Source organism: Metopolophium dirhodum, chromosome 3 (genome assembly GCF_019925205.1).
Source record: "Metopolophium dirhodum isolate CAU chromosome 3, ASM1992520v1, whole genome shotgun sequence".
Classification (NCBI taxonomy): Eukaryota; Metazoa; Arthropoda; class Insecta; order Hemiptera; family Aphididae; genus Metopolophium; species Metopolophium dirhodum.
Window position 1 is genome coordinate 2,252,923 of NC_083562.1, and position 27,343 is coordinate 2,280,265.

General features: G+C 29.4%; 3 protein-coding genes across 5 annotated transcripts; 1 reads left to right on the forward strand and 2 right to left on the reverse strand.

Annotated features, from left to right (window-relative positions):
• Positions 1 to 535: 535 nt before the first annotated feature.
• On the reverse strand, positions 536 to 7,649 carry LOC132941782 (serine protease persephone-like). Of its 3 annotated transcripts, XM_061009950.1 has the most exons (8): positions 4,055 to 4,215; positions 3,296 to 3,511; positions 3,118 to 3,227; positions 2,867 to 3,016; positions 2,672 to 2,784; positions 1,246 to 1,505; positions 983 to 1,158; positions 536 to 910 (listed from the first exon to the last, which is right to left on the reverse strand). In XM_061009950.1, exons 1-8 carry the CDS (start codon positions 4,137 to 4,139, stop codon positions 749 to 751), a joined length of 1,272 nt encoding a protein of 423 aa, XP_060865933.1. In that variant the 5' UTR covers positions 4,140 to 4,215; the 3' UTR covers positions 536 to 748. The 3 variants fall into 3 exon arrangements, with proteins under 3 accessions (XP_060865933.1, XP_060865934.1, XP_060865935.1); XM_061009951.1 differs by lacking the exons at positions 3,296 to 3,511; positions 4,055 to 4,215 and adding an exon at positions 7,471 to 7,649; XM_061009952.1 differs by lacking the exon at positions 3,296 to 3,511.
• Positions 7,650 to 8,439: 790 nt separating this feature from the next.
• LOC132941783 (telomerase Cajal body protein 1) lies at positions 8,440 to 11,507 on the forward strand. The gene is made up of 8 exons (XM_061009953.1): positions 8,440 to 8,802; positions 8,905 to 9,103; positions 9,175 to 9,363; positions 9,865 to 9,951; positions 10,197 to 10,423; positions 10,488 to 10,727; positions 10,904 to 11,030; positions 11,254 to 11,507. The coding sequence occupies exons 2-8, from the start codon at positions 8,970 to 8,972 to the stop codon at positions 11,375 to 11,377; spliced, it is 1,128 nt and encodes a 375-aa protein (XP_060865936.1). The 5' UTR covers positions 8,440 to 8,802; positions 8,905 to 8,969; the 3' UTR covers positions 11,378 to 11,507.
• Positions 11,386 to 27,130, reverse strand: LOC132941781 (aminopeptidase N-like). Its single transcript, XM_061009949.1, has 12 exons — positions 26,610 to 27,130; positions 23,853 to 24,011; positions 23,453 to 23,758; positions 20,053 to 20,233; positions 19,734 to 19,972; positions 19,120 to 19,309; positions 13,041 to 13,233; positions 12,674 to 12,951; positions 12,410 to 12,597; positions 12,170 to 12,337; positions 11,862 to 12,087; positions 11,386 to 11,736 (listed from the first exon to the last, which is right to left on the reverse strand). The coding sequence occupies exons 1-12, from the start codon at positions 27,071 to 27,073 to the stop codon at positions 11,476 to 11,478; spliced, it is 2,853 nt and encodes a 950-aa protein (XP_060865932.1). The 5' UTR covers positions 27,074 to 27,130; the 3' UTR covers positions 11,386 to 11,475.
• Between the last annotated feature and the right edge of the window lie 213 nt (positions 27,131 to 27,343).

Below are 27,343 nucleotides of genomic sequence, written 5' to 3' on the forward strand. Positions count from 1 at the left end.
GCCTATTTAAAAAACTTTGCAAATATATATAACTTCCCACACTGAGAAAATAAAATTAGTGAGGAGGCAGATACCAGGCAAAATCTCTCAATCCTCATAAACTAATTTAGTTATCAATTTACAATAAAAAAAATATTTATTTATGTATCACCACAAGGTGTTTTTAATTCGTATGTAATATAATATACAATTTAAAAAAACATAATTTGAACAAGTGTATGAATATATTATAAAAAATCGGGTAAATATGGGTGTCGCTCGGCTGTACCTACCGTCGGTTACAAGTGGGTCACTGTAATGGATGCCATTAAATTTGAATTAAATGATGAATTTTAAATTTTGACCTCCTTAATGCACCAACTAGATTCACTTTCCCATCGAACAAGATACAGTGAAAAAAAATCAATGCGTTTTTACTGCCCTAAAAGGTGATGATAGACACAAAACTAAAAAAAAAAACACATACATCATTGTAAAATCAATACATTCATCACTTTGCTCAGAATCTAAAAATGGGAGTAAGCATGCACAGTCGATCATTGAAGTATAACTTTATTTTAGACTCATACTTTATAAATTTTATAATAAATATGGTTTAACATGTTAATTAATATACCCAATATAAAAAACATTGTCAGAAACACGTCTACCTAAAATAGTTATGATTTATTTGAAACATAATAATTATTTACGTTTTAATTACCCGATTACGCGAATCATTATTTATTTTATTTTGTTCAACTTCGATCTAAGGCCAGACGACATTTTCGATCCATGAAATATATTTTGATACTCTACAGTACACTACCGGAGTATCTTCACTACATAATGTCCCGAATGATATTATTCCGTATTGAGTATGTAAGCTTGAACCGTCGTGTTTATATTGAAGCGGACCGCCAGAATCTCCCTACAAAATTCGATAAATTAATTGAAATACATTGTCGTGGAAATATATGATATTAATAAATAAATATCATACCCCACAAACGTCGGTAGTGCCTTCCAATGGGCTAGCACAAATCATTCTGTCGTTTAATATGCCGTATTTTAGCGTCATACTGGCAGATAAAAATGAGGCATAAGAATCGTTGCAAACACTCCCGGGGATGATATTCAGTTCTACTTTTAACAAATTTTCGCTAACTGTATTAGCATCTGAAAATTCGTATCGAATTTTAGACGGTTGACATGCATAACTACTATTTGTTAATGTAATGAATTACATGGTACGTAAAAACTAACCTAAGGAAGGTTTTCCCCAACTAGTAGCTACTTGCATTTGTGGTTCTAAAAATGAATCTGAATTAAGACAGATTGGCATTACGTACTCGGAGAACTCGACATTTTTTTCTAACTGGAACAGAGCTATGTCATCGTACATCGAAGGTGGTTTATAACACGGATGTATGACCTGCCGCACTATTCGATAGTCTTTCGGTCGAGCATCGTCTGTTGTTGAGATTATGTTTAAATCGCCTAATCGTGCCCAACGTGCCGTATTTCTTTAAACAGACATGTGTGTATATAAATATACAGTTGCATAACCACATTTTTTTCAAAGGTCATAGAGAAACATAGAAAATATTCAACTAAAGGAAAAAATCTGGCATATGTATATGTGTACTATAGTAATACATATACATAATACGATCCTAAGAGGGGGTCTAGACCCGAGAAAACTCCCCTGACTGCGCTACTGTATATATAGTTAATACTGAGTGGATATTTTATAATGAATCAGCTCATATTTTAGAAAATACAAGGAATTTTTTGATTAATTTTATTAATACTTTTGTATGATGATTATAGAAAAATTTAAAACATAATAGGTATACTATGTAGATATACATATTTTGTTTTAAAATAAAAAATAATTTATTTTTGTATTATTGTTGATTTGTTTCTCTACTCTCTATGACAATAAACAAAGCGTTACGAAAATCGGTTAGGAAAAAAAGTTGTACCTAGCCAAAAAACATATAGCTGTAGTGTTAAAACATTTAGGTAAGTACCTAATTTATTAATGATTACCAGAGTGCCAATAATAAATTATAAATTATAAATAATAATAAAGTGCTTATTAAATAATTTAAAAGGTGTATATTATGTAGTACATTACTACTATAGCACAGGATATGTTTTTATATATTTTGACATTTGCATGCAATTTTGAATTATTTTGTACAAGAAATATTGTTTTAAATATTTACAATTATACAAACATGGTACGAGTTCAAAAATAATACGATTTCATAGTCATAATATTATGCTTAATGCATAAATTATTACACCTTGAGTATCTGCTTCCAAATTGTCTTAAATATAATAGTGAAGATTCAATATTTTTACAATTTGAATATTAGTTGTAACTTAAAAAAACTTTATATTTAATTATGATTTTTGAATTTTCTTAGCTGTTTGTAATTGTATGGAATTATATTCAATGGAATATTGTAAGTCTAGTTTCTGTTATAAAATATTCTATGTATAAACTTGTTGCTAAAAAAGTATATTATACTCAATCGTGTTGTGCTCTATAAAGTTTTACCGATTTTAACCTAGATTTCGTCATATCAACAATATGCTTGCTTCTCGCCTCTCGTTTAAAATAATCACCCTTTATAGATATTTATATTTAAAATAATATAAGTAGGTACTAGATATTTACAGAGCGCTCATTCTTTGGCAATGCGCAGATGTTAATATCCATCTTTCGCTTATCAGCGAACCTCCACAACCCCACTTGCCATCTTCTGGCTTCTCCCCGAAACCAATTATCGCCTAAAAATGGTAAATCTTTCATTCGTATTAAAGTTTAATACCTAATTATTAAATTTAGAATTTCCAAAATTTAAATACATACCATGTGTGGGTATTCCTTTGGTTTAGCCAATGGAATATCATATGAAATAACTTCCGTGTATTGTAATTTGTTGGTAAAATTTTTGTTTTTTTCTACGACAATATTCATTACTGAAGATTTTAAATCTGCTTCACAGTTGACCGAGAACGACTAACAATAAAATCAATGATAAATAATAATTAAGTACAGTTTTTCAACTATTCTAAATTCACTGATATATTTATCATACCACGACACAGAAAAATACTTACGTTAGTGTCTCTCTTTCTAACTCTAGACTCAGTTGTAAACCCTGTTAACTCTGTCAAACTAGTTTTTTCTTTTTTGAACTTTTTCATCAACTTGGAATACTCAAGGCACTCTATACATCAATAATTTATTGTTAGAATATTTACATATGATAAAAAAAATCAATACAACTGCCAATACTTTCGTTAACAATGATTGGTCTTTTATTCGTAAAGTTATTTACAATTTGTATTTTTCGAATAGTTGGTGGACAGCAAATTAATGGATGTAGTTCATCCAACGAACATAAATTAGGATATATTTTATCTGCAGTCATTATTTTTAGGGACTCGCAGTTTTCAACACGCTTACATGAGTGATCTGAATCTAATACATCCCCTTTTTTACATGTAACACCTAAAAAAAAAATTCCGCTATGATTTTATAAATATCCAATCTTTCCTATTTATATTATAGATTCTGAGCGATATTGATTTTACAATGATGTGTGTTTTTTTTATTTATTTATTTATTTTTTTTGATTCTGTGAAAGTTCCTAACCTAGTGAATATAGTAGTCGAAATAATGCTTCGATTTTCAGCTTCAGTATCTTGTTCGATAGGGAAAGTGAATCTAGTTAGTGCATTGGGATGTAAAAATTTTAAATACTTAATAGTTTTTAAAAGCGCCGAGAAAAACAAAATAAAAATTAAGGTAAACCGGGAATTTTTACGCAAAATCGGTTTTCGACAAAATCGATTTTGGTTTTTGGTGTAACTCTAAAACAAATGACCGTAGATTCATGACATTTTCACTGGTTGTTTATATTAGCATTTTCTATACACGATAAAATTTTAAAAATATTTTGACTCGTTTTGAGCTATTATAAATATTTCATATTTTATTATGTTATGTTATATTAAATTATCTACCTATTTAAGACAAATATCTTTTACGTACCTTCATCTAAGCCAAGTATTTTTACTTTTTTTTCTGATGATGTTTTGGAGAAGCATATAATAAATAATATAACATTTAAATACATAATGTTTTTTATTTAAAAAAATTATAATAAACCCTAAAACTAGTAAAACTGCATATTTATAAGAGAGCGGCTGAAGTAGTTGTGTGTTACTGCGATGAATTATTATAATTGCAACTTATGATAATTATGACTGACTGATAACAATCGATTGTGTGACAATAATCGATTGTCAACATTGGTTCTGAATTAACAACTTTCTCAACCGTTTAAAAAGAACTTATCCTAATTTGTGATCACGACTTATAACTTTATATAAACTACAAATTTAAGATATTTACATATTTTTATGTTCAAATGTTCTGACTTTTATTAGTTCGGTGCCACTGATTGGCACTAAATAATAATTGGTCGTAATCCACTATCTACCTATGAATTATAACTAATGTTGCATTTTTCTTTTAAGACATCTTAGTTTTTAGCACACTTACGAATATAGTTATTTGAAAATCGTTGTTAATGTGCCGTAATACATACATTCAATAATCAGGTTGATAAAAAAAAGTTTAAGTAGTTACAAATTACAAAACTATAGTCAACATAGGTGTAATCAAATTTCAAACCCGGTGTTATTGCTATTCCTTATGAAAATGTAATTTAAGTATTGAACATTTGAACGCTGAAAATTTGAAAAGCACAAGGCCACAAGGTATTTTATCAGTTTATCTATAATATTGTATAATTTTTAAATACCTAGGTACCTCCCTATTATTTTCCATTTTCAAGAAATGAAAAGAACTAGGTGTTAAAGTGCATAATTCCAGTTTGATAGAAGTATAGAATCGATGAAAGTCAATTATAAGTGGCTAAAATTTCATAAAGTATTAAGAATTACTAAGAAAATACTATTGATTTTATTATACCTAGACTAATTAATATTCCATCAAAATCACCATTGATAGATTTGAAATTGCAAACTTTTCCGTTTTATATTTACTAATGACTTCAGTTTAGAAATATATCTATTACAGTATACACTACATACAGACTATATATTATAGGTACTAAATACTTATGTTATAAAGTCACTACTAAGTGTCTAAGTAATAACTAATGTAGTAGGTACCTGTTGTAACACGAGACCACTGATTAAGTAAACAGTGTTTACTTAATAAATGACGAGGCACTCTGAAGACAGTCGGCAGTAATCACATCAGTTGTAACTATAAGTAAGGAGGTATATACAATATACATTATACTATTCTAATTTCTAATATTACTATAGACTATATAGTAGTAGTAGTCTATAACTTATAAATGGACGGCTGGACACTGGACAGGCGTACTATATAGACTAAACTACTATCGACTACCTATCGAGTAATTTCATAGTTAATCGTATTCGATAGTACCCAAAGTAATCGATAGTATAGATCAGGGGTCTCCAAACTGTTTTATTGAAGGGCCACAAAAAATATCAAATGCTCTTAGCGGGCCAATAGTTTATTAACACATATAATTTTTAATTTTATGAAAATATAGGTATATACAAATATAAGTTAACTTTAAATCTTTTTATAAAATATTGTCTACAATATACTTAAATATAATTGGTATAAATTTAAATGATAATAATATATACATTGTAATTTTAATAATTTTTTTTTTAATGAGAAGTATGAAATTGATGTTTTTCTGCTAATATTCGATCGAATTGAGGTTGTATGTTGCTAGTTCCAATTTTCAAAATTGACTCCAAGTGTTTGTCAGTCATGGCCGATCTATATTTCGATTTGATGTATTTCATTTTAGAAAAAGTTTGTTCGCACAAATAAGTCGTAGCAAATACAGATATATCAATTGCAAATTTTTTTAAATTTGGATACTGAATATCTGGGAGAAATTTATAAAAATCAACTAAAGTCTCTTCACGATGTTTGATTTTCAGTGCATAATTACTTTGTAAATCAATCATTTCCATTTGAAGGGTAGGAGGTAACTTCTCAATATCACAACTAAACGGGTTTTGAAAAATATTTATTTCTTCCGATTTTACGTCAAGGTCAGAAAAACGTTGTTTAAATTGGATTTTAAGTTCGGAAATTATTTTTTGAGCGAAGTCGACTGGAAATTGTGTTTTTGATTCTTTGTTATATTTATCACAAGTATAGAAAAATGAATAAAACAATTTTTTGAAATTTGCGTTTCAAATAAAATAAGTTTTTGCCTAAATGATTTTACTAATGTGTAAACATCGAAAATTAGAACATCTCTACCTTGTAATTTTAGGTTGAAGTCGTTCATATATTTCGTGATATTCACTAAAAAAGCTAATTTCCAAACCCATTCACTATCTGTAAGTAAAGGCAATGGTCGATTCTTATCAATTAGAAATATTTCAATTTCATTTCTTAGTTCAAAAAATCGCTATAAGACTTTTCCGCGACTAAGCCATCGAACTGCTGTAAAATACGGTATATCTGGGTACTCTGTTTCTATTTCTTTCGAAAAATCTTGAAACTGACGATGCCTAAGTGCGCTCGAGCGAATAAAATTTACTGTTGATATTATTGGATCCATAACACAAGACAAGTCTAAAGTTTTTCCGCATAATGCCTGCTAATGTATAATACAATGCAAAGTCATTGCCCATTGGTTTAAAACCTTCTTTTTCACAATTCGTAAATATCTGTCCAATTAAACCTTTTTTTGTGCCACACATATTTCTTCCGCCATCAGTAGTGATACATTTCAAATTTTCCCACTTCAAATTATATTCTAAAAATGATTTTTCGATAACTTTAAATATGTCGATACCTGTCGTAGTTCCATGCATGCTATGTACCTACATAAAGTAGTTCATTTGAAATTTCTAAATCTTTATTAACACCTCGAATAAATAAAAGTAACTGTGACGTATCAGATACATCTGTTGATTCGTCAAGTGCTATACTAAACGAAATGAATTCTTGAGTCTTATTACTAACCTGAGAATTTAAATTATTACTAATATCGTCAATTCAACGGGTAACTGTGTTAGCAGAAAGGCTAATGTTTTTAAAAGTATCAATTCTTTCTGGACAAATTTCTTCAACTCCTTGAATTATACACTCTTTTATTAAACTACCATCAGAAAACGCTTTTCCTCTTTTTGCCAATAGATGTAAAATACGAAAACTAGCCTTTGTAGCAGCTTCATTAATATTTTTTTGTTTTTTAAATAATAATTGTTGTGATGAAAAATTATTTTGAAGTGACTGCAATTTATCTAACCGTAATTTCTCAGTAAATTTTTAAAAAGTTGTCTTATGTTTCGTTTCATAATGCCTTCGAATATTGTACTCCTTAACTACAGAAATACTTTCTTTGCATATTAAACAAACTATTTTGTCACCTGAATAAATGACGAAATAATCCAACGACCACTTTTCATTGAAAACACGACATTCTGAATTTATTTTCCTTTTCAATCCTCTTCCTGACATGTCAAATTGGTGAATTAATAGGTAAAGAATAATATTTATAATAAAGACACTGCAAACTTAGACATGTAACTGTACAAACGTTATGAAATGATTTCGTCGTACCGCTCGTCTATGTGACTAATCTCTCCGTTATCGACGTTAAAACTAAAAATATAAAAGGAAATTGCAATGTCTGTCGTCATAAATTATGGTACGTGCCCGCGATAACGACTTTTTAAATTACACATATATTTAGATATCTATATTTTATTTATAGTCTTATGGGTGCTGCGGGCCGTTTAAAACTTGTTCACGGGCCGTAGTTTGGAGACCCCTGCGCTGGGGGATAGTATCATTGAATTGTCGATTTTCAGTGGCCATGTTTCTAGACAGTGAAACTCGACTTTCAAACTTTCCCGCCTTCGAAACAAGACCGCTGAAGAGCCAGGCTTTATCACAAATTCTTATCACAAAATCACCTTCTATCACCTTTTTTATATATAAGTGCGATATTTATAATTCGATTGTGTCTCCAAAATCGGTACTCACTCACAACTATACGGGGGGGTCCAGGGGTCTAACTATATTTTCCATTCTTCAGTTACCTACGCTACCAACGTGATCGGCAATCCACCGCAGGTTAATTTAATTAGGTACTCTTCTCATTATGACCGCGATTAGACACAGTCCAATTGCCTACCTATGTGATTTGATGACTGATAGCTAGACAATCGAATACCCTATCGATTCTACACTTTTTAAAAACAGGAGATCGTATCCAGCCTATCCATTTACAACGTTTGTGACGGATTGCTAGACACTCTAAGTTTTAAATATTCCCGCCAAAACGTCAAGCCTTATCTCCAATCCATATCACTAATTCTTATCACAAATCCTAAATTTTCGTCTTACAACTGTCGCGACTTTAATTATTCAAACGACTCTTACTCCAAAATCTGTACCCACTCTCAGCGAGTCCAAATGCCCCCGAGTTTCACTTAGAGCTAGTATTTAATATTTCTGTTCGCGTCTTTACTATTCAACATTCCAAATTCTAACGACATATTCTGTACTCAGTGATCTTATATTTTATAACAATGTTGTCGTGTTTCGGTTGAAACATAAATTACAATTCAATACTCATTATAAAAGTCGAAGAAAAAAAATTACTTATCAATGCGTTTTATTTATATTAAAACATTATATTGTAGTATACAATTTTTCATAGCAATAGTAATATAGTAAAAATTGAGGTTTAATAGGTACCTGAAATTTACATGATATTTTATTGTTTATTGTTGAATTCATAACCAAATTGCAGATTAAATTTAAAATTGTATAATATTACTTGTAACTACTTGTAGGTACCTTATTTTATGTTCAATATTTGAGCTGGTGAGTATACGGACTACATACCCATTGAGGATTGATGGATACTCAAGAAAAAATTATGGAAATCGATCAACCTATCCATTTTAAGGACTTAGAACTCATTTGTTCATGCTCTGATGATTTCCTTGTGAATGACAAAGAATTTCAGCAATGTTTAAAAGGATGCAAATGGTGAAACAATTTAACTGTCAATAGTTTTGTTAATAATACACATTTTCTAATATAATTTATTATTACAAAAGGTCAGCTGATGGTCTTAGTATTTTGACAAATAGTGAAGACAGAAGACTTCGAATTTTCAATGTTGAAACAAACGAAATAGATCAATGTAAAAAACAACTTCGTAAAGTCAATGAGATAAAAGAAGGTGGAACTATATACGATTATGTATGGTACCCGAATACTGTGCAAAAAAGCGATAACGTAAAGTTGTTAGTAAATGTATATAAACCAAAATATTAAATTAGTTAATATAAAATGTAATATCAATGATTAAGATAATGTAACACTGTCATTTTTTTCTCCGCCTTACAAGTGCTTAACATATCAAATGTATGATCAGCAGATCACGTTTAGTTTCGTTAGTTTAAAAATTAGAGTGAATCGACCTATTAAGAAACTTAATGGTAAGAACATTATCTGTGTTTGTATACAGGTTATTCACAATAATTCAATTTTTAAGTGAGTTATGAGCATTTTTAATTTATGCTATATAAGTAAAAATTGAACTATCGTAAAAAAACCCACGTACAAAAACGGATAATGTTCTTACCATCAAATTTCATAGTAGGTTGATTCACTCAAATTTTTAAACTAACAAAGCTAATTGTGATCTGCTGAGACGCTGAGTGTAAATTTGTTATGTTACACACTTGTAAGACCTCCACAACAAATGCCAGTGTTACGTTCTCTTAATGTCATGATATTTTCAGAATTTTGAGTACTAGCAGTCGATCACCTATTCATCTCTGGAATGCTGTAGATGGACAATTAGAAGCCACATATAGAGTATATGATCAGTATGTTTATTTGTTTCTATACATTAATACATTTTAATTACGTGCATTTAATATTTAATAAGATTTACATGTTACATGTAAATAATATTCTCCTTAATTTAAATATTGTTTCCTACAAAATCTGGTAACACTTATTATATGGTTAATTTCAAACTTATAAATCACCCTGTTGCCATTGTAATGTTCCCTGTTATATAAAACTATTAATTTGGATAAATTTTATCTTAATATTTATTTTCTAACAGTGTTGATGAAGTTGCACATGTCAACTCATTATGCTTTAACTGGTCTGGAGAAGAAATTTACTGCGGTAGTTATGGCAAATTAAATATCTTTCGTACAGACCGTCCGGGACGTGAATTTATTGAAATATCTACCAAAACAGATTTGCATAGATCAATCATATCGACCATAGCTATGAATCCAGTAGACAGAAGTATTTTTGCTGTTGGTACATATAGTAAAGATATTGGTGAGTTCTTCTTTGAAATTATTATTAGTGTAGTATTGTGTATTTAACAAAAGATTTTGCCTAGGTATTTACGGTGGTAATCAACTGATGTACATATTAAGGGGACATACATCAGGAATTACCCAATTACAATTTTCACCTGATGGGTTGAAATTATATTCAGGGAGCAGAAAAGGTGATAATGATATTGTATGTTGGGATTTAAGGAATGTTGGACAAACTCTATATTCTGCTAAAAGAACAGTGACTACTAATCAAAGAATTTGTTTTGACATTTCATCGGATGGACAATATTTACTTTCAGGTAGAACCATCTAATTTTAAAATAATTATTCATAAATAAGGTGATTTGCCTCTATATAATAAACTTTCAACATTTCAATAACTGATATATATGAATGTTGATTTATTTATATAAAATACTTATAAGTCTTAACAGTTGTAAAATATCATTAATATCACTAATGTGAATATCTTTAGGAAATTGTACAGGTGAAATTAGTACTTGGAAACTAGACCAGAATATTGAAAAGTCTGATGGCGTAGAAAGTGTTCTTACTTTAAATTCTAAAATTTCTGTTCATAACGATTGTGTCAATGGTGTCAGGTTAGTAATAACACAAACTATATATTATGTAGTCTCTGGTAATAATCATAATAACTAATAAATAATAATTATAATATTAGAAAAACTATTAAAAAAATTATTTAATGTAAGACCACTCATTTTCATTTATTTTTCAAAAGAATTGTGTTGATAAAATACGTCATAGAAAAAAAACCTTATTATATTTTGTTATTAATTAGTAACATTTTAAAACTATTTTCAGTTTGCATCCAACTCTTCCTTTATTAGCAACAGCATCTGGACAGAGGCACAACGAAGAAAATGATGACGATGAACAAATATTGAAAGACACTGATATTAGTTTAAAACTTTGGAAGATAATTTAAATTACAAATTAAAAATTTATAACTTATATTGTTAATTATTTTTAACAATACAAATGATACATCGATATACAATTAATAACTAATAAATACTCTGTTAGTTATTGTATTACATTGAAATAATTAATATTTACTAGTGTTACAAAAATCAAAGATAAAACAATAACATTAAAGTACTGGTATGAGTTTGAAATGGCGCTGGATGGTGCTATGGTTGTTGGACTGGGTGGATCGAACCATTCGTGCATAAGTGGGTGACACCTCTCAAAATAAGCAGAATTGAGTTCCACTTCTTTGTATGAATCATCAAATGATTCTTTCAATGCTGGCGATAAATAAGTAAATCTTCTGATTGCATTTATCTAGAAAAATAATTATAAAAATAGAGTCAATTATAACATGCGGCATATCACATGAGACATAAAATTGTATTTAATTATTATTTTTTCATTATTGCTTTATTTTAATAATAACATGTATTATATACCTCATTAATTTCCTTCACTGTTGCAACACTTGAAGCCAAATATGAGTACATAAGCATAATCATTTCTTCGCCTTCCCACATATTACTCAGAGATTCGTTGATTTTGTTTTGTAAAAATTCGGTTGTTACATTAATACCAACTGGGGTTGATGTCAGTGATTTAAACACAGTTTTATAATCTTGTGGACGTATTGGACAATTACCATCGAGTAAAAGGTTTAAATAGCTAAAATACAATGGATATTATGTTTGATATTAGAATTTAGTTATTTAATGTTTTTTTTTTTTAATCAATATGTTATATTTACTTGGACAATATTGTGCTATTTGTGCTGCAAGCCAATGCTAATAGTGATGCTTGTCTTTCTGAGGTTGATGATGTTTTTTTAAATAATTCAAAAACATTATTCCATGTTTCGGTAGTTCCATTTTTGACACCATTACAGAGGGCTGCTTCTTTTACATCCGGCGGTATTCTATTGAGAGAAAACATAGAAATTAATTTTGAACAAATTATGACTGTACCTATTAATCAATTTATAAATTACTCTGTTCCGTTTTTTTCCCACGCGTTAAAATAGTTTAAAGTTGATTTAACACATGATTCAACATCTAATTTACATGCCCAATTTGAGAATGCTTGCATACTAGTCTTTGTCAAATGTTTGCCGTCATTTTTCTCGTATTGGTCACTGACTTTTTTATATGCTATTTCCGCATACGTTTTTGCAAAATCCTAAGGTTTTAACATTTTTTATTAGATTGAATATGTTTAAAAAATATGATTTTAAAAAACTAAAAAGTTGTATTACTTTTACTTGAGCTCCTGTATGTGGACAACGTCTCAATCGTTCTACAATGAATGACATACTATTTAACACTGAGTACCATGGAATATAATCATCTTCTTTCTGTAAATAAGACACTAAAGTAAATGGTACAAAATGTGATAATTCGCCTGCTCGTGCTAAGTTGAATGAATCATCAATCAGTTGTGCTCTATTAAGAACATGTATTGTTTTTGGGTTGTACTTCAGTTCAGCAATTAGTCGATTCCAGTTTTTAAGATCATAATTAACTCTATAAAAACCTTAAAGGAAATATATACATTTATTTTAATAGAAATGATCTATAAAACAGATACAGTTAGTAGGTATAGGTATTAATAGGAAGTCTCACCTGTTGATTGAAGATTAAATATTACCCATCCTTCATCAGACAAAAGTGGTATAGTGATTCCGGTTTCTTTATTAGTCAGCCAAACGGTTGGTTGAAGATTATTAAATTGTTTGTGTAATTGCGTAGTATATGAAAGACCTATATGCCACAAAGTTGTAGTATTTGATTTAGGTACATCCACTTGATATTTTTTCTATGGAAATAATTATTTTAATGCCATTAAAAGTTTAATCGATTGAATATTGGTACCTAGCCACCTAGGTACTTATATCAAACATTATCATAGGTCAGACACCGTGGCAGGGGAAGCCTATTTATTCAAGCCCTTATTCGTGCATTTGCATATTATTCCTGGTAGTTCTTGTACCAACCTACATATACGATGTAAGTACAACTGTACAAATTACTATTTACAACTTGATGAAAAAACCAAAATTGTTGGGCTTACATTTACATATTTTGGAGCTTTAAGGGCATTTATTTATTTATTTCAACTTATAATATACTACATACATATTATATAATATTTACATATTTGATATTTCTATATTAAGTTGATACCTACTCCCTGTAAGCAAAGCTTGTGGCGGAGGTAGGGAGTCTTTTCTATACTTATTTATATTACTACACAGTTAATAACTTATAGCTTTAATTTAATTTTTAAACATAATTAAAAATAATAACTTATTGATAATATGTATAACAAAACATATCAAAAAAATATATACAATAATAATTATAATGAGACACTAGCACGAATTAAGATATACCTATATCTTAATTATATCTTAATTCGTGGACACTAGTCAAACGATCGCATGTACATGTTTTTAATTGCTAATTTAAATTTATTTACATTATATATTTGCTTACTTTCCGTAGGTAGTTGGTTAAACAATTTAATAGGTACCTTTATTTATATAGTAGTTTGACATTAATGTGGTATTTAGTTTAATTAGTCTTAAATTTCCATTGTTCTCTCCTCTAGTTTTATTTTTATATATATTATGGTATTCATAATCACTTTTATTCGTGAACACTTTAATAATTGTGTAGTAGGCATAGTAGCATACTTTGGTGCATTTATTTTTTTTTTGTAAGGCAAGGTAAAAAAAAAACAAGGTAACCGCTCTGTAGTAGTGCTGTATAGTATACCTAGATGTAAAGTGTACCTATTTCGTCATTGTAATAATAGATGATGTGACGGATATGTTAAATTTTAATTTAATTTTAAATAATTGCATAGGTCAAACGATTCTGAACAGGGACGATTTGTCAGCAATATATCTATTACTAAAAGTATTTATATAATTATATTAAGGTATATTTAGGTATTTGTATTACCTACATGCTTATTGTTTTATTATAAATTTATTTTTATTTTACCTGCCTATCTATTATTTAATAATTACCTACTTGTTTTACAGGGTGATTCATTGAGCGTAAAACACTCATTATCATAAAAAGTATTAATGTCTTAGAAAATATTTTTTTACATAGTTTCAAACGACGTTTTTATTAAAAATTATAATTTTAAATATTTTTTATCTTTATAATTTTTTAAGTTTTTTACTCTTTTGGATGACAACATAGAGTTTTAATTTCATATTCCAAAGCAGAACATTTTTCCAAGTATTTTGATTCATAAAAATCGAATTTAGGGCGAGTAGTTTATAAGTTATAATTATTTAAAGTTTAGATGGGCAGAGTGGAGTGGTATGGGGTTACCCCGCAAAATGTTTGTCCACTACTCCGCTTGTCTAAACTTTAAATACTTATAACTCGTAAACTACTCGTCCTAAATTCGATTTTAGATTCTGAGCGGAGCAATGAATATATTGATTTTACAATGATGTGTGATTTTTTTTTTTTTGTGTCTGTCATCACTTTTTAGGACAGTAATAATGCTTATATTTTCTTCAACAATATCTTTTCTGATAAGAAAGTGAATCTAGTTGGTACTTTGGGGGGTCAAAAGTTAAAATTTCCCAGTAGTTTTCAAAAGCGACGTGAAAAATAAAAGAAAAATTAAGGGAAAACTGAAATTTTTACGCAAAATCTGTTTTCGAGAAAATCTCAATTGGGAGATTAATATCAACAATATGCAAAAAAGATTCACCTACAATCACAGTAGGCCATCTAAGCCCACACAATGGGAGTATTTTAATTGGCAACAATAACACGGTAAACTATGTGTATGCCGATCGTTCACAAAAAGTGGACCAGCACCTGCAGTTAGTACAATTAAGGTGAAGAAAGTCAGCATTCCAAGTTCCTAATAATTATATTATTATCAATTTAAAAATACCAATGTTTTTTATGTATGTATTTAAAATCTATTACCATGTTTGATTCGTTAATACTTACAAATTGTAACTTTAATATTTTCATATATTTTATATATCTTATGCTGCCCATGGTTTTTGATGTATGTATTTAAAATGTATTATCAAGTTTGATTCGTTAATAGGTACTTAAAAATTGTAACTTTAATATATTTTCATATATTTTATATATTATACTGTCCATGTCTTAACCATCGCAATATGTTTCAATTCATAATTAGTGGTTTTGTTGTTAAAGTGTACCTACTGTTCATAATTATTAATTCAAATAATAAAAAATATTCTTTTGTCTTATCTAAAGAATTTGTTTGTAGTTGTACAATACTATTGTATTGGTGTTTATTAATATTATCCACTCCACAACTTATTTGTTTTGAATATCTATAATAATATTATAAAGAGGAAAGATTTGATTGTTTGTATTGAATAGGCTCCGAAACTACAGAACCGATTTAAATGAAATTTGGTACATAGATAGTTTAGACACTGTGAAAAAACATAGGCTACTTTTTATTACTAAAAAAGGGCTGTAAGGGGCTACACTGGTTCGAATTGAAAAATTATTTTTTTGTTGGATAGTCCATTGATTGAGGAAAGTCATAGGCTATATAACATCACGCTACATTCAATTAATAGAAGTGCTCAAACAGGGATTTTGAGATTTATGATGGAAATATTTGCTTATAAATGATTGCTATTGGTTATAGGAGAAATAATTAATAGAAATAGTATTTATTTATTATTGGTTGCTATTGGTTAATCGGGCAGATCAGGTACAAGCATGCATCAAATCGAATTTTCACACATTGCCTACCAGCTGGGTGGCTGAGTTGCACTTACTGCAGTGAGTTACACCAAAAAGGAGTTGAACAATCACAATTTGTTTAAGAGTTGTCATTTTTTACGGGCCACAAAGTGTGCAGGATCAGCTATAGCCCATATTAAAATATATACGTTGGTGTGCAGATCTCTGTGAAGAAGATAGGCTAATTTAAAAAGAGTTAAATTTGGTCTTTATTCGTCGGAATTTAGTACGTTTAGGTTAGGTTAGGACTATGTATTAATTGATTACATTAATCCGCCGTATTATATCAAAATAAACTTGGTATAACTTTGATACTTTAGAGTTAAATCATACACTTACGTACAGACCGCACTGGGTCCGCGATCTACCGCAGGTAGATTGCCTTACCTGATAATATACTGCTGCGAACCAGAATTTTTATTCCAGGCATCAGAAAAGTTAAGATAAATTTTGAACACCGTACACCGAATATTAAATAACGAATTGAACAAAGTTTGGGTCATATAGAGTTGGTACATTCAACGGGCAACGAAGTGCACAGGATCAGCTAGTTATATTATAAATTTGATAGTTTTAGGAAGTTAAGTTTATGACTTATTCCAGTATTAATTTGAATATTATCGCGTTTTACTGTATAAGTGGTATATGTTTTTGAGAATTGTTTTCTGGAGCATTAATAAAGACCATTTTGGAATATCCAAGTGTATTGTTTTTAATGCCAATATTGTGGGTAGCCGGGTAGGTATAATATTCTATAATGATATATAAGTATTATATGCACTATATTTTTAATAGCTTCAGGAATCATTAAATAATCAAATATGTAAGTTGTGACTCAATTGGGAAGTGTGTCAACCTAAATAGGCATCTTAATATTGACTAATACGGGCACTATTTCAGATACTTCCAGGAATCATTTAGGGGCTATAAATACATAAAATGTATGACTGATTTGGGAAGTAGGTCGACCTAAATGGGCATCATAATACAGTAGTCACTCGATAATTCGAAATTCAGGGGACCGAGTTAAAAATTCGATTTATAGAGGTTTTTTGATTTACCGCGTGTTCGAATTATCGAGGGAAAAAAAATTAATTCGAATTAAAGAGAGGTGGAAAATTGTACATAATGTATGTATGTATTACGTTTATTTTTACATTTTTACCACCATGACATTTTTCGTTTTTAAATGTCAAAGCGCGATCTGGTAAACATTTGTAAAAAAGTCCGGTCTCATCGGCATTAAAAATATCCCTAGCATCATAATCAACCAATAGATTGATTAACTCATTTTTCCAATCTTGTGAAATGCACGGGTCAACACTTGCACTCTCTCCACATACTTTTTTGAAAGTTAAATCATGACGTTTTTTAAATTTTTCTAACCAACCCTCACTAGCTTGAAAATTTGTGATACCTAAGTTGGTAGCAAACAACTTAGATTTTTCTTTTAAAATAGGTCCTGATATTGGAATATTATTTTGCCTACTTTGAGTAAACCAAGCCATAAGACATTCTTCCAGATCGGGGTACTCACATTTTTTCTGTCTGATCCGCGATGAATAAGGTGCTAATGTTGTAAGATGGTCCTTTTGTTTTAGTATTGTTGAAAGCGTATAAGCTGGTATACCAAAACGTAGAGCAACATCTTTTTTTTTTCACCTGCTTCAACTGCTGCGATCACTTTTTGTTTGTCGGCTATCGATAAACACTTGTACACTTTTACGGGACCCATATTGCGACTGACTACGTTAGCTACGACTGATTTCGTTTGTTCAATTTCAATAACGGTTTACCCATAGCAGAGGTTTATTTTGGTATAGATTAGGTAGGTAAGATACGATAACATTAAACTACGATAATATTTAACTATCATAATCCTTATATGTACATATGAACGTACATATAATCGTGTTTAAAGAAATTCGAATTATAGAGATTCGTGAAAAAAAATTCGAATTGTAGAGTGTGCCTCACCGACAGACATTTCGAATTATCGAGGGGACCGGAATACATGTATTTTTTTCTAATTATAGAGGTTTTCTCAGGGGACTTAGCGTTTAGTTCGATTCATGGAGTTTTTCGAATTATCGAGGTTCGAATTATCGAGTGACTACTGTAATATTATGAGAGGCACTGTTTTGGGAACCGTCTAGGTACTAAATATATGTCATATTAGACTCAATTAGGCATCATTAATTACTGGCATGGTCATTAAATTGGACCGAAATGGATGGCTTATTAATGTGTCCAAATTACCGTCTATAGGGAGGGAAGATATTTGGTACTACCTATGAATGGTCTCAACACTCTCAACTCGGACATCAGGAAGTAAATAGACTGCCTTGGAACCATCCGGGACGGTCTAGGACCAAAAAATCTAGCCGGGCACGGATAGGAGGGGAGGGGCTCGGTCGCGATAGCATAGAACTATAGGCTAAACGGAGTAGCCAGGATTCGCAGGATTTTCGGTGAACCAGAAGGAACTAAAACATACTATACTGACCGATCAAAACACGTTTTTTTCTGCACATCCCCACCACAACAGTGGACAAACATCAATCTGTAGGCATTCTAATATAATAGTACCTATGTCCGTAGGACAGTAGGTAGGGTGGGTCGGATAGGTAGATTAGTAGGTAGGTATTTAAGTCCTAACAGCGCACACCTATATATTGCATAGACGTATAGTAAGTAGAGTTCAATACAAATATCGTATCTACCAATTCGTTTGTATAGGTTATTACCTATTATCATTATACTACAATTTAATGATTTATGTCTACGCACGCAGTGACGTAACAATATATTTTATATGGGAGACAGGGGGCCTATTAGGGTTTTGTAAAATAATATTTTTTAGTAAAAATTCTTCCACCCGGCATATAAATTATTGAAAAATTTTAATATTCCTATAGATACGACGTACTTGTGATATACCAATACAGTTGGGACTCGATGTATCGATTTTTATTACAGGATATCCTGCTTGATCAGTCCACGACCTCATAAACTCTTCGACAGTGATTGTATTTCCTAATATCCCTGATTTATAATTCACGTCAAATATTACACTATCAAATGAACTCCATAGATTTTTTGGTTCTGCAGCTTTATATCTAAAATCAAACAATTCTTTTTTAATCAAACAAATTTTATAGAAAAATTAGTTGATAAGATAATATAGGTAATCATTTACGGTTAGGTATAATCTATCCAATAATTTATAATAGGTAGTTAATATTATTATAGATTTGAACTATACCTAATTAAGACATTTAGGTGGTGGGTCCTTATAATATATTATAAAATCGTTATTCCTCTTATTGTATAAGATTTTATACTTATCTAGCAATGCAGATAAGTACACTTAGATATTCAAAATTATAATAAACCTAATGAATTATACTTATTATACTATAGCTGCAATCCTATACAAATGTTTCTAAGCCTTTTAGCTTTCTCTCTAATGAATACTTACTGTGAACAAGTAATAACTAATAGCTATTATATCTCACTATCTAAGGTTTTTTTAAAACTTACTTATAAGTATTCAAGTACAAAGTTAAAGATGTTCTAAATATATCATCATTCAATACATGATTTAACATTCTTAGTACTGAAGCTCCTTTATTGTAAGTAATTGTATCAAAAATATTTTGTATTTCAGTTGGATCATTAACGGTTGCTGTGATTGGATGACAGGGTCTATGATCGTAGGCTAATGCTTTTTGATGTTGTTCAATGACAAATAGATCTCCAATACGCCAGTCAGGTTCTGCCTGTAAAAACAATTGAACAATTATTTTTCAATTAATTTTGATTCACAAATGAAAAATCAACTGCATTTTTAATATCTAACCGCTTGAACAGCAAAATATTCAAATAATGTGGCAAAAGCCTCATTTAACCAAAGATAATTCCACGATGAACATGTTACGAGATCGCCAAACCACTGATGTGACAGTTCATGCTGAACCGTTGTAATTACAAATTCTTTGTCTTTTTCAGTAGATTTATTTGTCACTAATAAATATTTTTCTCTGAAACATTCAAATATCTAATAATAAAATAACAAATGATAAACATAATATTAAATGAAAAAAAAAAAAACTATTATAACAAGTGTCTTATATAATTACTAGCTGCTGAAAGTGCTGATTAATATAGGTGTATAAGTGAACCTCTACTTTATATAGTACCATTGGTCGGGAATACACTAAGTTATAAAATTATAAAAGGTAGGTTCAACTATCTAACAGAAAGTGTTTAATAGTTAAAACTTAAAAGTATTTAGACATTTAGTATAAGGTGCAATCAAATTTTGATTGAGTGATCTGTTGCATGTATCTAAAGGTTTTTTTATTTTTTGTGCAAATAATGTAGAGTAAACTGAGTTTGAGTTATGTCTTTAGTTATCAATCATGACCGGTGTAAATCGGACTTTGATGCCTATAGTGATGGGATACTACCTATTGGATAATACTTTATTTAAAACAATTAAACATTTGTATTGGATATTGCGTTATACCAACAATATTGGTACTTAATAATCAAATACCAATATATATAAATAAGGATAAGATTATAAGATCTGTCATTTATAAGACGTATCCAACACATACAACACAATACAGCAGTATAATTTAAGTAGGTATTCGATTTTTTAAACTTATAAGTACCTATAAGAACTAAGAACATTATCCGTGTTCTCTTGTTAATTTTTTACAATGATTTAATTAATAAGCAGCGAGTTATAATAATTTTTAAACAACTCGCTTGAAAATAAAAATATTATAAAAAGCAACAAGAGAACATAGACAGTAGGTATTCTTACCTTTAAGGCTTTAAATTTGATACCTCCAAGTTAATTCACACTAATATTTAATCCAATAATATAAAATTTGACCTGCCGAACGTACAATTTGGTACCCATCTATGTTATGCGTTAGTGCCTTGGACCGAGACAACACATGCTTGTACGAGTGTACAACGCCATCTTAAAATATATACCATGCTTATACCACCTACCCCCATTGGATATTGGATATTAGAACTAAGTCGTGGGGGCAACCCCTCCACCCCAACAAGTTTTAATCTAAAAAATATTTATCAAGTTATAATATTTACCACATTATGTTTACATTTTAGCATTATTTAATATTTTAACACATTACAGTTGTTAAGTTCCTCTTCTCAAAATTAAAACTAAGTTATGATCATCTAAAAACGATATTCACAGTCACCAATTTAGTTATTTAACCTTTTACCTAGGTACATCATATCATTATGTAATAATTAGAACTATTATTTTTTTTTAAATATTAAAAATTGCTTTAGTTTTAATGCTAATATCATTTTCATTTGATACTTATATCATCCTGACATCATATATAATAGTATAATATAGATTAGGTTAGCTATCTAGATGATATTATTTTATTTATTTATATTTATATTGCAGCCATTTAAGTAATTTATTTTGCTAAATTTTGCTTAAAACACATTGCATTATAAAACTTCATTGTACTTATGTATAATATAAAATAATACAAGTAAAAGTTATAATTCACATAGAATAATGTTTTTGAATTATAACGAAATAATGAATATCGTTAATATTCATTTAAACATCTAATTTCGTCCAAGTTTCAACTTAATAGAATTTAAAGTGTATACAAAAACTGTTCTAATATATTTTTTTAGATTTTTTGGTAACAGTATTACCCACTTATGAGATATCTCATTTTAAATTTCCAATCTTATAAAAATTGAACATTCTATAAATTTTTAACCAAAAAAAGGTTTGCAAATGTTCGCGTTGTTGACTAATTTTGTAAAAATCTGTACCTATTACTACTTATGAGGAACCTTGTATTAATTGTTGAAACTTGTAATTTTTATACCCGGCAAAAATTGATTGATTTTTTTTCAAAATTTCAAATGTAAATAGGTCAAAAAGAGTAGAAATATTTTGAAAATGTTATCAAATTGTATCACCTTTAGACAGTTATAATATTTTATCAAAATCATTTGGTGAAAATTTGAAGTATCTATTTAAAGTTAATTTTTGAATTACAACAAAATATCAAGAATTGTTTGAGAAGAAATTATTAAATAACGGTTGATCGTAAAAATATGCTTATACGAAATGATTCCAGTTTTGGGTATAGATAACTAAAATAATATCTAGATAAAGATATTAGATTGTTGATAGGAATGTGTCTACGATTGGTAGAATGTATCACGATTTAAACTAGACGATTATTTTTTTAATAATTTAAAAATGTGGTCATTGATATTGTAAATTTAGATTTAATTTGAGAAAACATCAATTAATATCAAATTACTATACTATTATACATTTTACCAAATTTATAACGAATATTATTAATTTAAAGAAACATAATATACCTAGTGTTTTATTTTTTTTTGACATTGCTGACTAGCAGATAAAAAGGCGCAAACACTATTTTCGTCGCAGCTAATTGAAGTCCTTGGGTAAATAACTAAGAGGTTATAGTATCATTTTTTTTTAAGACTTCAAACTGCATGGATATTATAGCTGGTTTTTAATGTGGACAATATTCCACACCATTATTTTTAACTTGCAATTCACTATGTCATGCGAGAGGTTCAAAAATAAATCAAAAATGAACTTCGTTTTGACACTCGGTTTGTGTGGGTACGCGTTTTTTATGTGAGGCAGATAGATCGTCACAAAGAACCCGGATGGTCACCCATCTGGGAGCCTGCTCGACCGATGCACACATTACTGTAATATTAGTGACTACGTCCAATCACCGCGCTTCAACAGGTCACCATACAATGAACTCTAATACCAATCCCATTAAATTGTATATTATATAATTGATTATAAATACTAGAATTCATTTATTAATGGTAACACTATTAATTAAATTATTAATTAGTTATTGGCTATTTCTAACGTTATCACACAGTACACACTGTACGCTACAACACACTATGAAGTAATCTTTCTTATATTTGTATATTTGTACAGTATATTTGTATACTTAGGATTACGATTACGCACCAATTTTGGGGGTACACCCACCCCTTATAATAGGTGTGGCGGCTGCCACACCTAATACATGGGTTCGGCGCCACTGGCTTCAGCTATTATATTATTATAGTTAAATAGTTTATAACATGTATTATATTATAGCAATATGACTTGCTAAGCATGATCATATACCGTATATTTATAACTTTTATAAAAAAAATTTAGAAATGTTTACCTGTATGTATTTAATCCCCAATTTTCCATCGCACCAAATGAAAAGTCTGGAACTGCTAAAAGGCCTATTTTCGAATACGTATATGGTATGTTTGTATAAATTTCCATCAGATTGAGTAATTTATTAGCTCTTTCTTCGATGTATGTTGTTTGATTAATATAGTCTGCATGCGTGTAAATGTAAACTCTTTTCTCTTTTGTTGTATTTACAAATTCCGAAACCGAAAATGCTACTAAGTACGTAGATATTGGTTCTGTAGTTTGATACTGATCACGTACATATTTAGGTTCACCTTGAATAAGGGATCTGCAAAATAATAACTTTAATATTAAATATTTAAACAATTTTTAACATTTTTGTTTGTCAGATATGATTTTTATTATTATTTTTCATGACTTACTGTTTGATAGTTTGTTCTGCTATTGGCATGTTTGATAAAGAAATTTGTTTTTCTAATCTTGTGACAGAAATTGTAAAGGGTGTTTTAAATGCAGGTTCGTCGTAACACGGGAACGCCCTTCTAGCATATGTAGGTTCAAATTGAGTAACGGCTAACCATCTAAAATAAATACAAAACACAAATTAATAATAAAATATATAATTATATATACCTAGGCAGTTGGTACACATATCACATATGTATACCTTAACAGCCCATAACATTTACATTTTTGTAAATAATAAATTTATTATTTCTAATAAGATATAGGTAGCCATATAGGTAACATATGTTACAAATAATAAAGACAGTAGGTAGGTATGATTTTAGATTCTGAGCGAAGCGATGAATGTATTGATTTTACAATGATGTGTGTTTTTTTATATGTTTTTTTTGTGTCGCCTTTTAGGACAGTAAAAGTCCTTGGATTTTCTTCAACAGTAACTTTTCTGATAGGAAAGTGAATCTAGTTGGTACTTTAGGGGGTCGAAAGTAAAAATTTCTCAGTAGTTTTCAAACGCGACGTGAAAAACAAAAGAAAAATTAAGGGAAAACGGGAATTTTTACGCAAAATCTGTTTTTGAGAAAATCGATTTTGGTTTTTGGTGTAACTTTAAAACAAATGACCGTAGGTACATGACATTTTGACAGAATGTTTATATTAGCATTTTCTATACACCATAACATTTTCCAAATATTTTGACTTATTTTGAGCTGTTTACGGACATTTTCAGTTTCCATTTTTTTTTAGTTTTTTTTCTATAAATATCAATAAAATTTTATCTGTTGGGTAAAAAAGCTTAAAAATTTAATAGAAGGCTCCTAGGTTATTGTTTCAAAGGCAGATGAAAAAAATTATAAATCCTTAGTCAGAGTTTTTAATTATAAGCATTTAAAGTTCAAATCTTGACAAAATACGGAAAAATCACGAAAATTAGCAAATTATTTTGAGTTGAGAATTCATAAAAATTTTTCTTTTTAATTCTAAGATTTGAAAATGTAATAAAAGATTATCCATAAGTTTGTCTACCTTTATCAAAAAAAAATATCTACAATAAAGTCAAATTAAATTTTTATGAGCGTTTGAAATTCATATTTTTACAATATTTGATATTCCCTCGATATCTCATGTAACGATTTTCTTATTTTGTTGTAATTAAAAAAAGTATGACTGTAGATACTTGAAAATTTCACTGAATGTTTTTTTTAGCATTTTCCATACACGATAAAACTTTGAAAATAATTTGACTCTTTTTGAGCTGTTTACGGACATTGTCATTTTTCAATTTTTTTTTCTATGAATATCAAAATAATTTTATTTGTTGGGTAAAAAAGCGTGAAAAATTAATATAAGGCTCCTGATATATCGTTCTAATAACAGTTGAAAATATTAAAAATACATAGGCACAATTTTTTTTTATAAGCATTTAAAGATCAAATTTATAATTTAATAATTATTTTCTAGTTAAAAATTTATAAAATGTATAACTTTTATAGCTATGGATTGAAAATTGAAAACAAGGCTCCACGTAAATAGGTTATATATATAAATTACTTTATTCACAATAATATCATCAAATAATAAATATACTTGGTAATATCATAGGCTGACTGACCGTTTTCGCTCAGAATCGTTTTTCTTATACAATGATATTATAGCATTGAATTTAAATTTAACACCATCCATTACAGTGACCCACTTATAACCTACTGTACAGCAGAGCGACATCCACTTACCCACCTTTGTATTATTACTTTATTCATTATTAACGGTTATAGTTAAGGAAATAGGTACCGGGAATTAAACACCATCATGTTACTCATCTCAATATGAGACACAGTCATAGGCACAACTAGGGTTAAAATTCTGGGGGGGGGGGGCTAACAAAACTGTTAATTAATGATAACCTATAGGAGACTTATATCTAAATCAATAAGGGATATTTTTGGGGAGGCTAAATCTTAGTCAGGAGGGGCTAAGCCCCCCCCCCCCTAGTTGCGCCAATAGTCACAGTGCGGGATAATGTTTATTGAATTATTGTTTATAAATTGTATGCGCATAATAATAATAGGTATACATTACGAATCATCACATTAAAAATATAAAACTATTCTCAGCAGAACTTGATTTTAAGAACGTATTATATAAAATGTCTTCATACGGACGATGGTAAATGTGAATTTGAACCAGCCGCGGCAATGTGTATAACATATATGTAAGTACCTACTCAAAAATTAAGATTAAGTCAATAAATGTAAACTACATGGCCCCCAGTTTATCAACAGGTAAGTTGTAAAAATTAGACGTTTGAAACTACCCATATACTTTTCATTTTAGGAATGCATTTTATGAACTAGTTTTTTAAACTGTTTTTAGATACCGAGCGGAGTTATTTTTGTTAGTCAGTTCTATTGTCATTATCTAGTTTCTATCGATTCACATATAATTATAAATTACTTTAACTCAAAAGTAATTTTGCAGTAGGTTAGTCTAATACAAATATTAATATTATCTACAAGAATTGGACATTATGAAGAGTAAATAAATATGAAGAACAAATATTTGTGTTGTCGTGACGTTCTATAAGTAGTTTAGCACTGGAATTATGTATTAAATATATTTAAATATTTTGTTTTCAATATATATAAATTATAAAATACAAATATTATATATTCTAGGGAATTTGCCTATATCTGAAATTCTGAAATAAAACTCACTTTACACTACCATCTTCGTCCTTGTACCAGCTTTTATAGAAACCTGTCATGTCGTTCCGTAACTCTCCCGAGTATGCGATTTTAACATTATATACTCGATCGGCAATAAGTCCAGGTGACTTAAGTTGAATAATGAGTTGTTCATTTTTTACCACGACGTAGTTTTTGGTCACCTCAACTTTAGTCGTTGAATCCGTAGTCACATCGATTTGATTTATTTTTAAATCATCTACATTCAAAATTAACTCTTCTGTTGATGTTTTTACCCGAATGGTTATGTTCACGGTACCGGCAAATGTGAATTGGTTATTTTGTGGATCGATAAAAGTCTGTACATCTAACGTGTAGGATATCGGTTCGGTATTGTTCGGCAAACGGAACACATCCATTTTCTCTCTTACGGCGGTTGCATCCTGCGCAAAAACGCAGGAGCAACACACAGTTAAGAATAATAATTTGAACATGGTAACTCAAGCGATGCAAATTATAAACTAAAAACTTATAATATAATTCTATCAGCTATTCTTACAAGTTACATGAGCATACAAATAAAAATATTTTATCATGATACAACATATAATGATATAATGACTAATGAGTCTTGACTCGAGTGTCAGATAAATACCCTATTACCTACCTAATTTATATTTACACTGTTTATCTTTTTAATTTGTTTAATTTATTTTAGTGGGTACCTATTTTAAGATAGCGAGTTAACGAGTCTAATGAAATAA

What these genes read in the sequence shown, in the direction of transcription:
- LOC132941783 (XM_061009953.1), top strand. Translation starts at nt 8,970, where the DNA reads ATGGATACTCAAGAAAAAATTATGGAAATCGATCAACCTATCCATTTT. An exon ending in ACATATAGAGTATATGATCA is followed by an intron (nt 9,952 to 10,196) that starts GTATGTTTATTT and finishes ATTTTCTAACAG; the next exon opens with TGTTGATGAAGTTGCACATG. An exon ending in TACATATAGTAAAGATATTG is followed by an intron (nt 10,424 to 10,487) that starts GTGAGTTCTTCT and finishes GATTTTGCCTAG; the next exon opens with GTATTTACGGTGGTAATCAA.
- LOC132941782 (XM_061009950.1), bottom strand. Translation starts at nt 4,139, where the DNA reads ATGTATTTAAATGTTATATTATTTATTATATGCTTCTCCAAAACATCA. An exon ending in TTGGGGAAAACCTTCCTTAG is followed by an intron (nt 1,159 to 1,245) that starts GTTAGTTTTTAC and finishes ACGAATTTTCAG; the next exon opens with ATGCTAATACAGTTAGCGAA. An exon ending in GCACTACCGACGTTTGTGGG is followed by an intron (nt 911 to 982) that starts GTATGATATTTA and finishes CGAATTTTGTAG; the next exon opens with GGAGATTCTGGCGGTCCGCT.
- LOC132941781 (XM_061009949.1), bottom strand. Translation starts at nt 27,073, where the DNA reads ATGTTCAAATTATTATTCTTAACTGTGTGTTGCTCCTGCGTTTTTGCG. An exon ending in TTGTACTTGAATACTTATAA is followed by an intron (nt 19,310 to 19,733) that starts GTAAGTTTTAAA and finishes GTTTGATTTTAG; the next exon opens with ATATAAAGCTGCAGAACCAA. An exon ending in ATACAGGAGCTCAAGTAAAA is followed by an intron (nt 12,598 to 12,673) that starts GTAATACAACTT and finishes TTAAAACCTTAG; the next exon opens with GATTTTGCAAAAACGTATGC.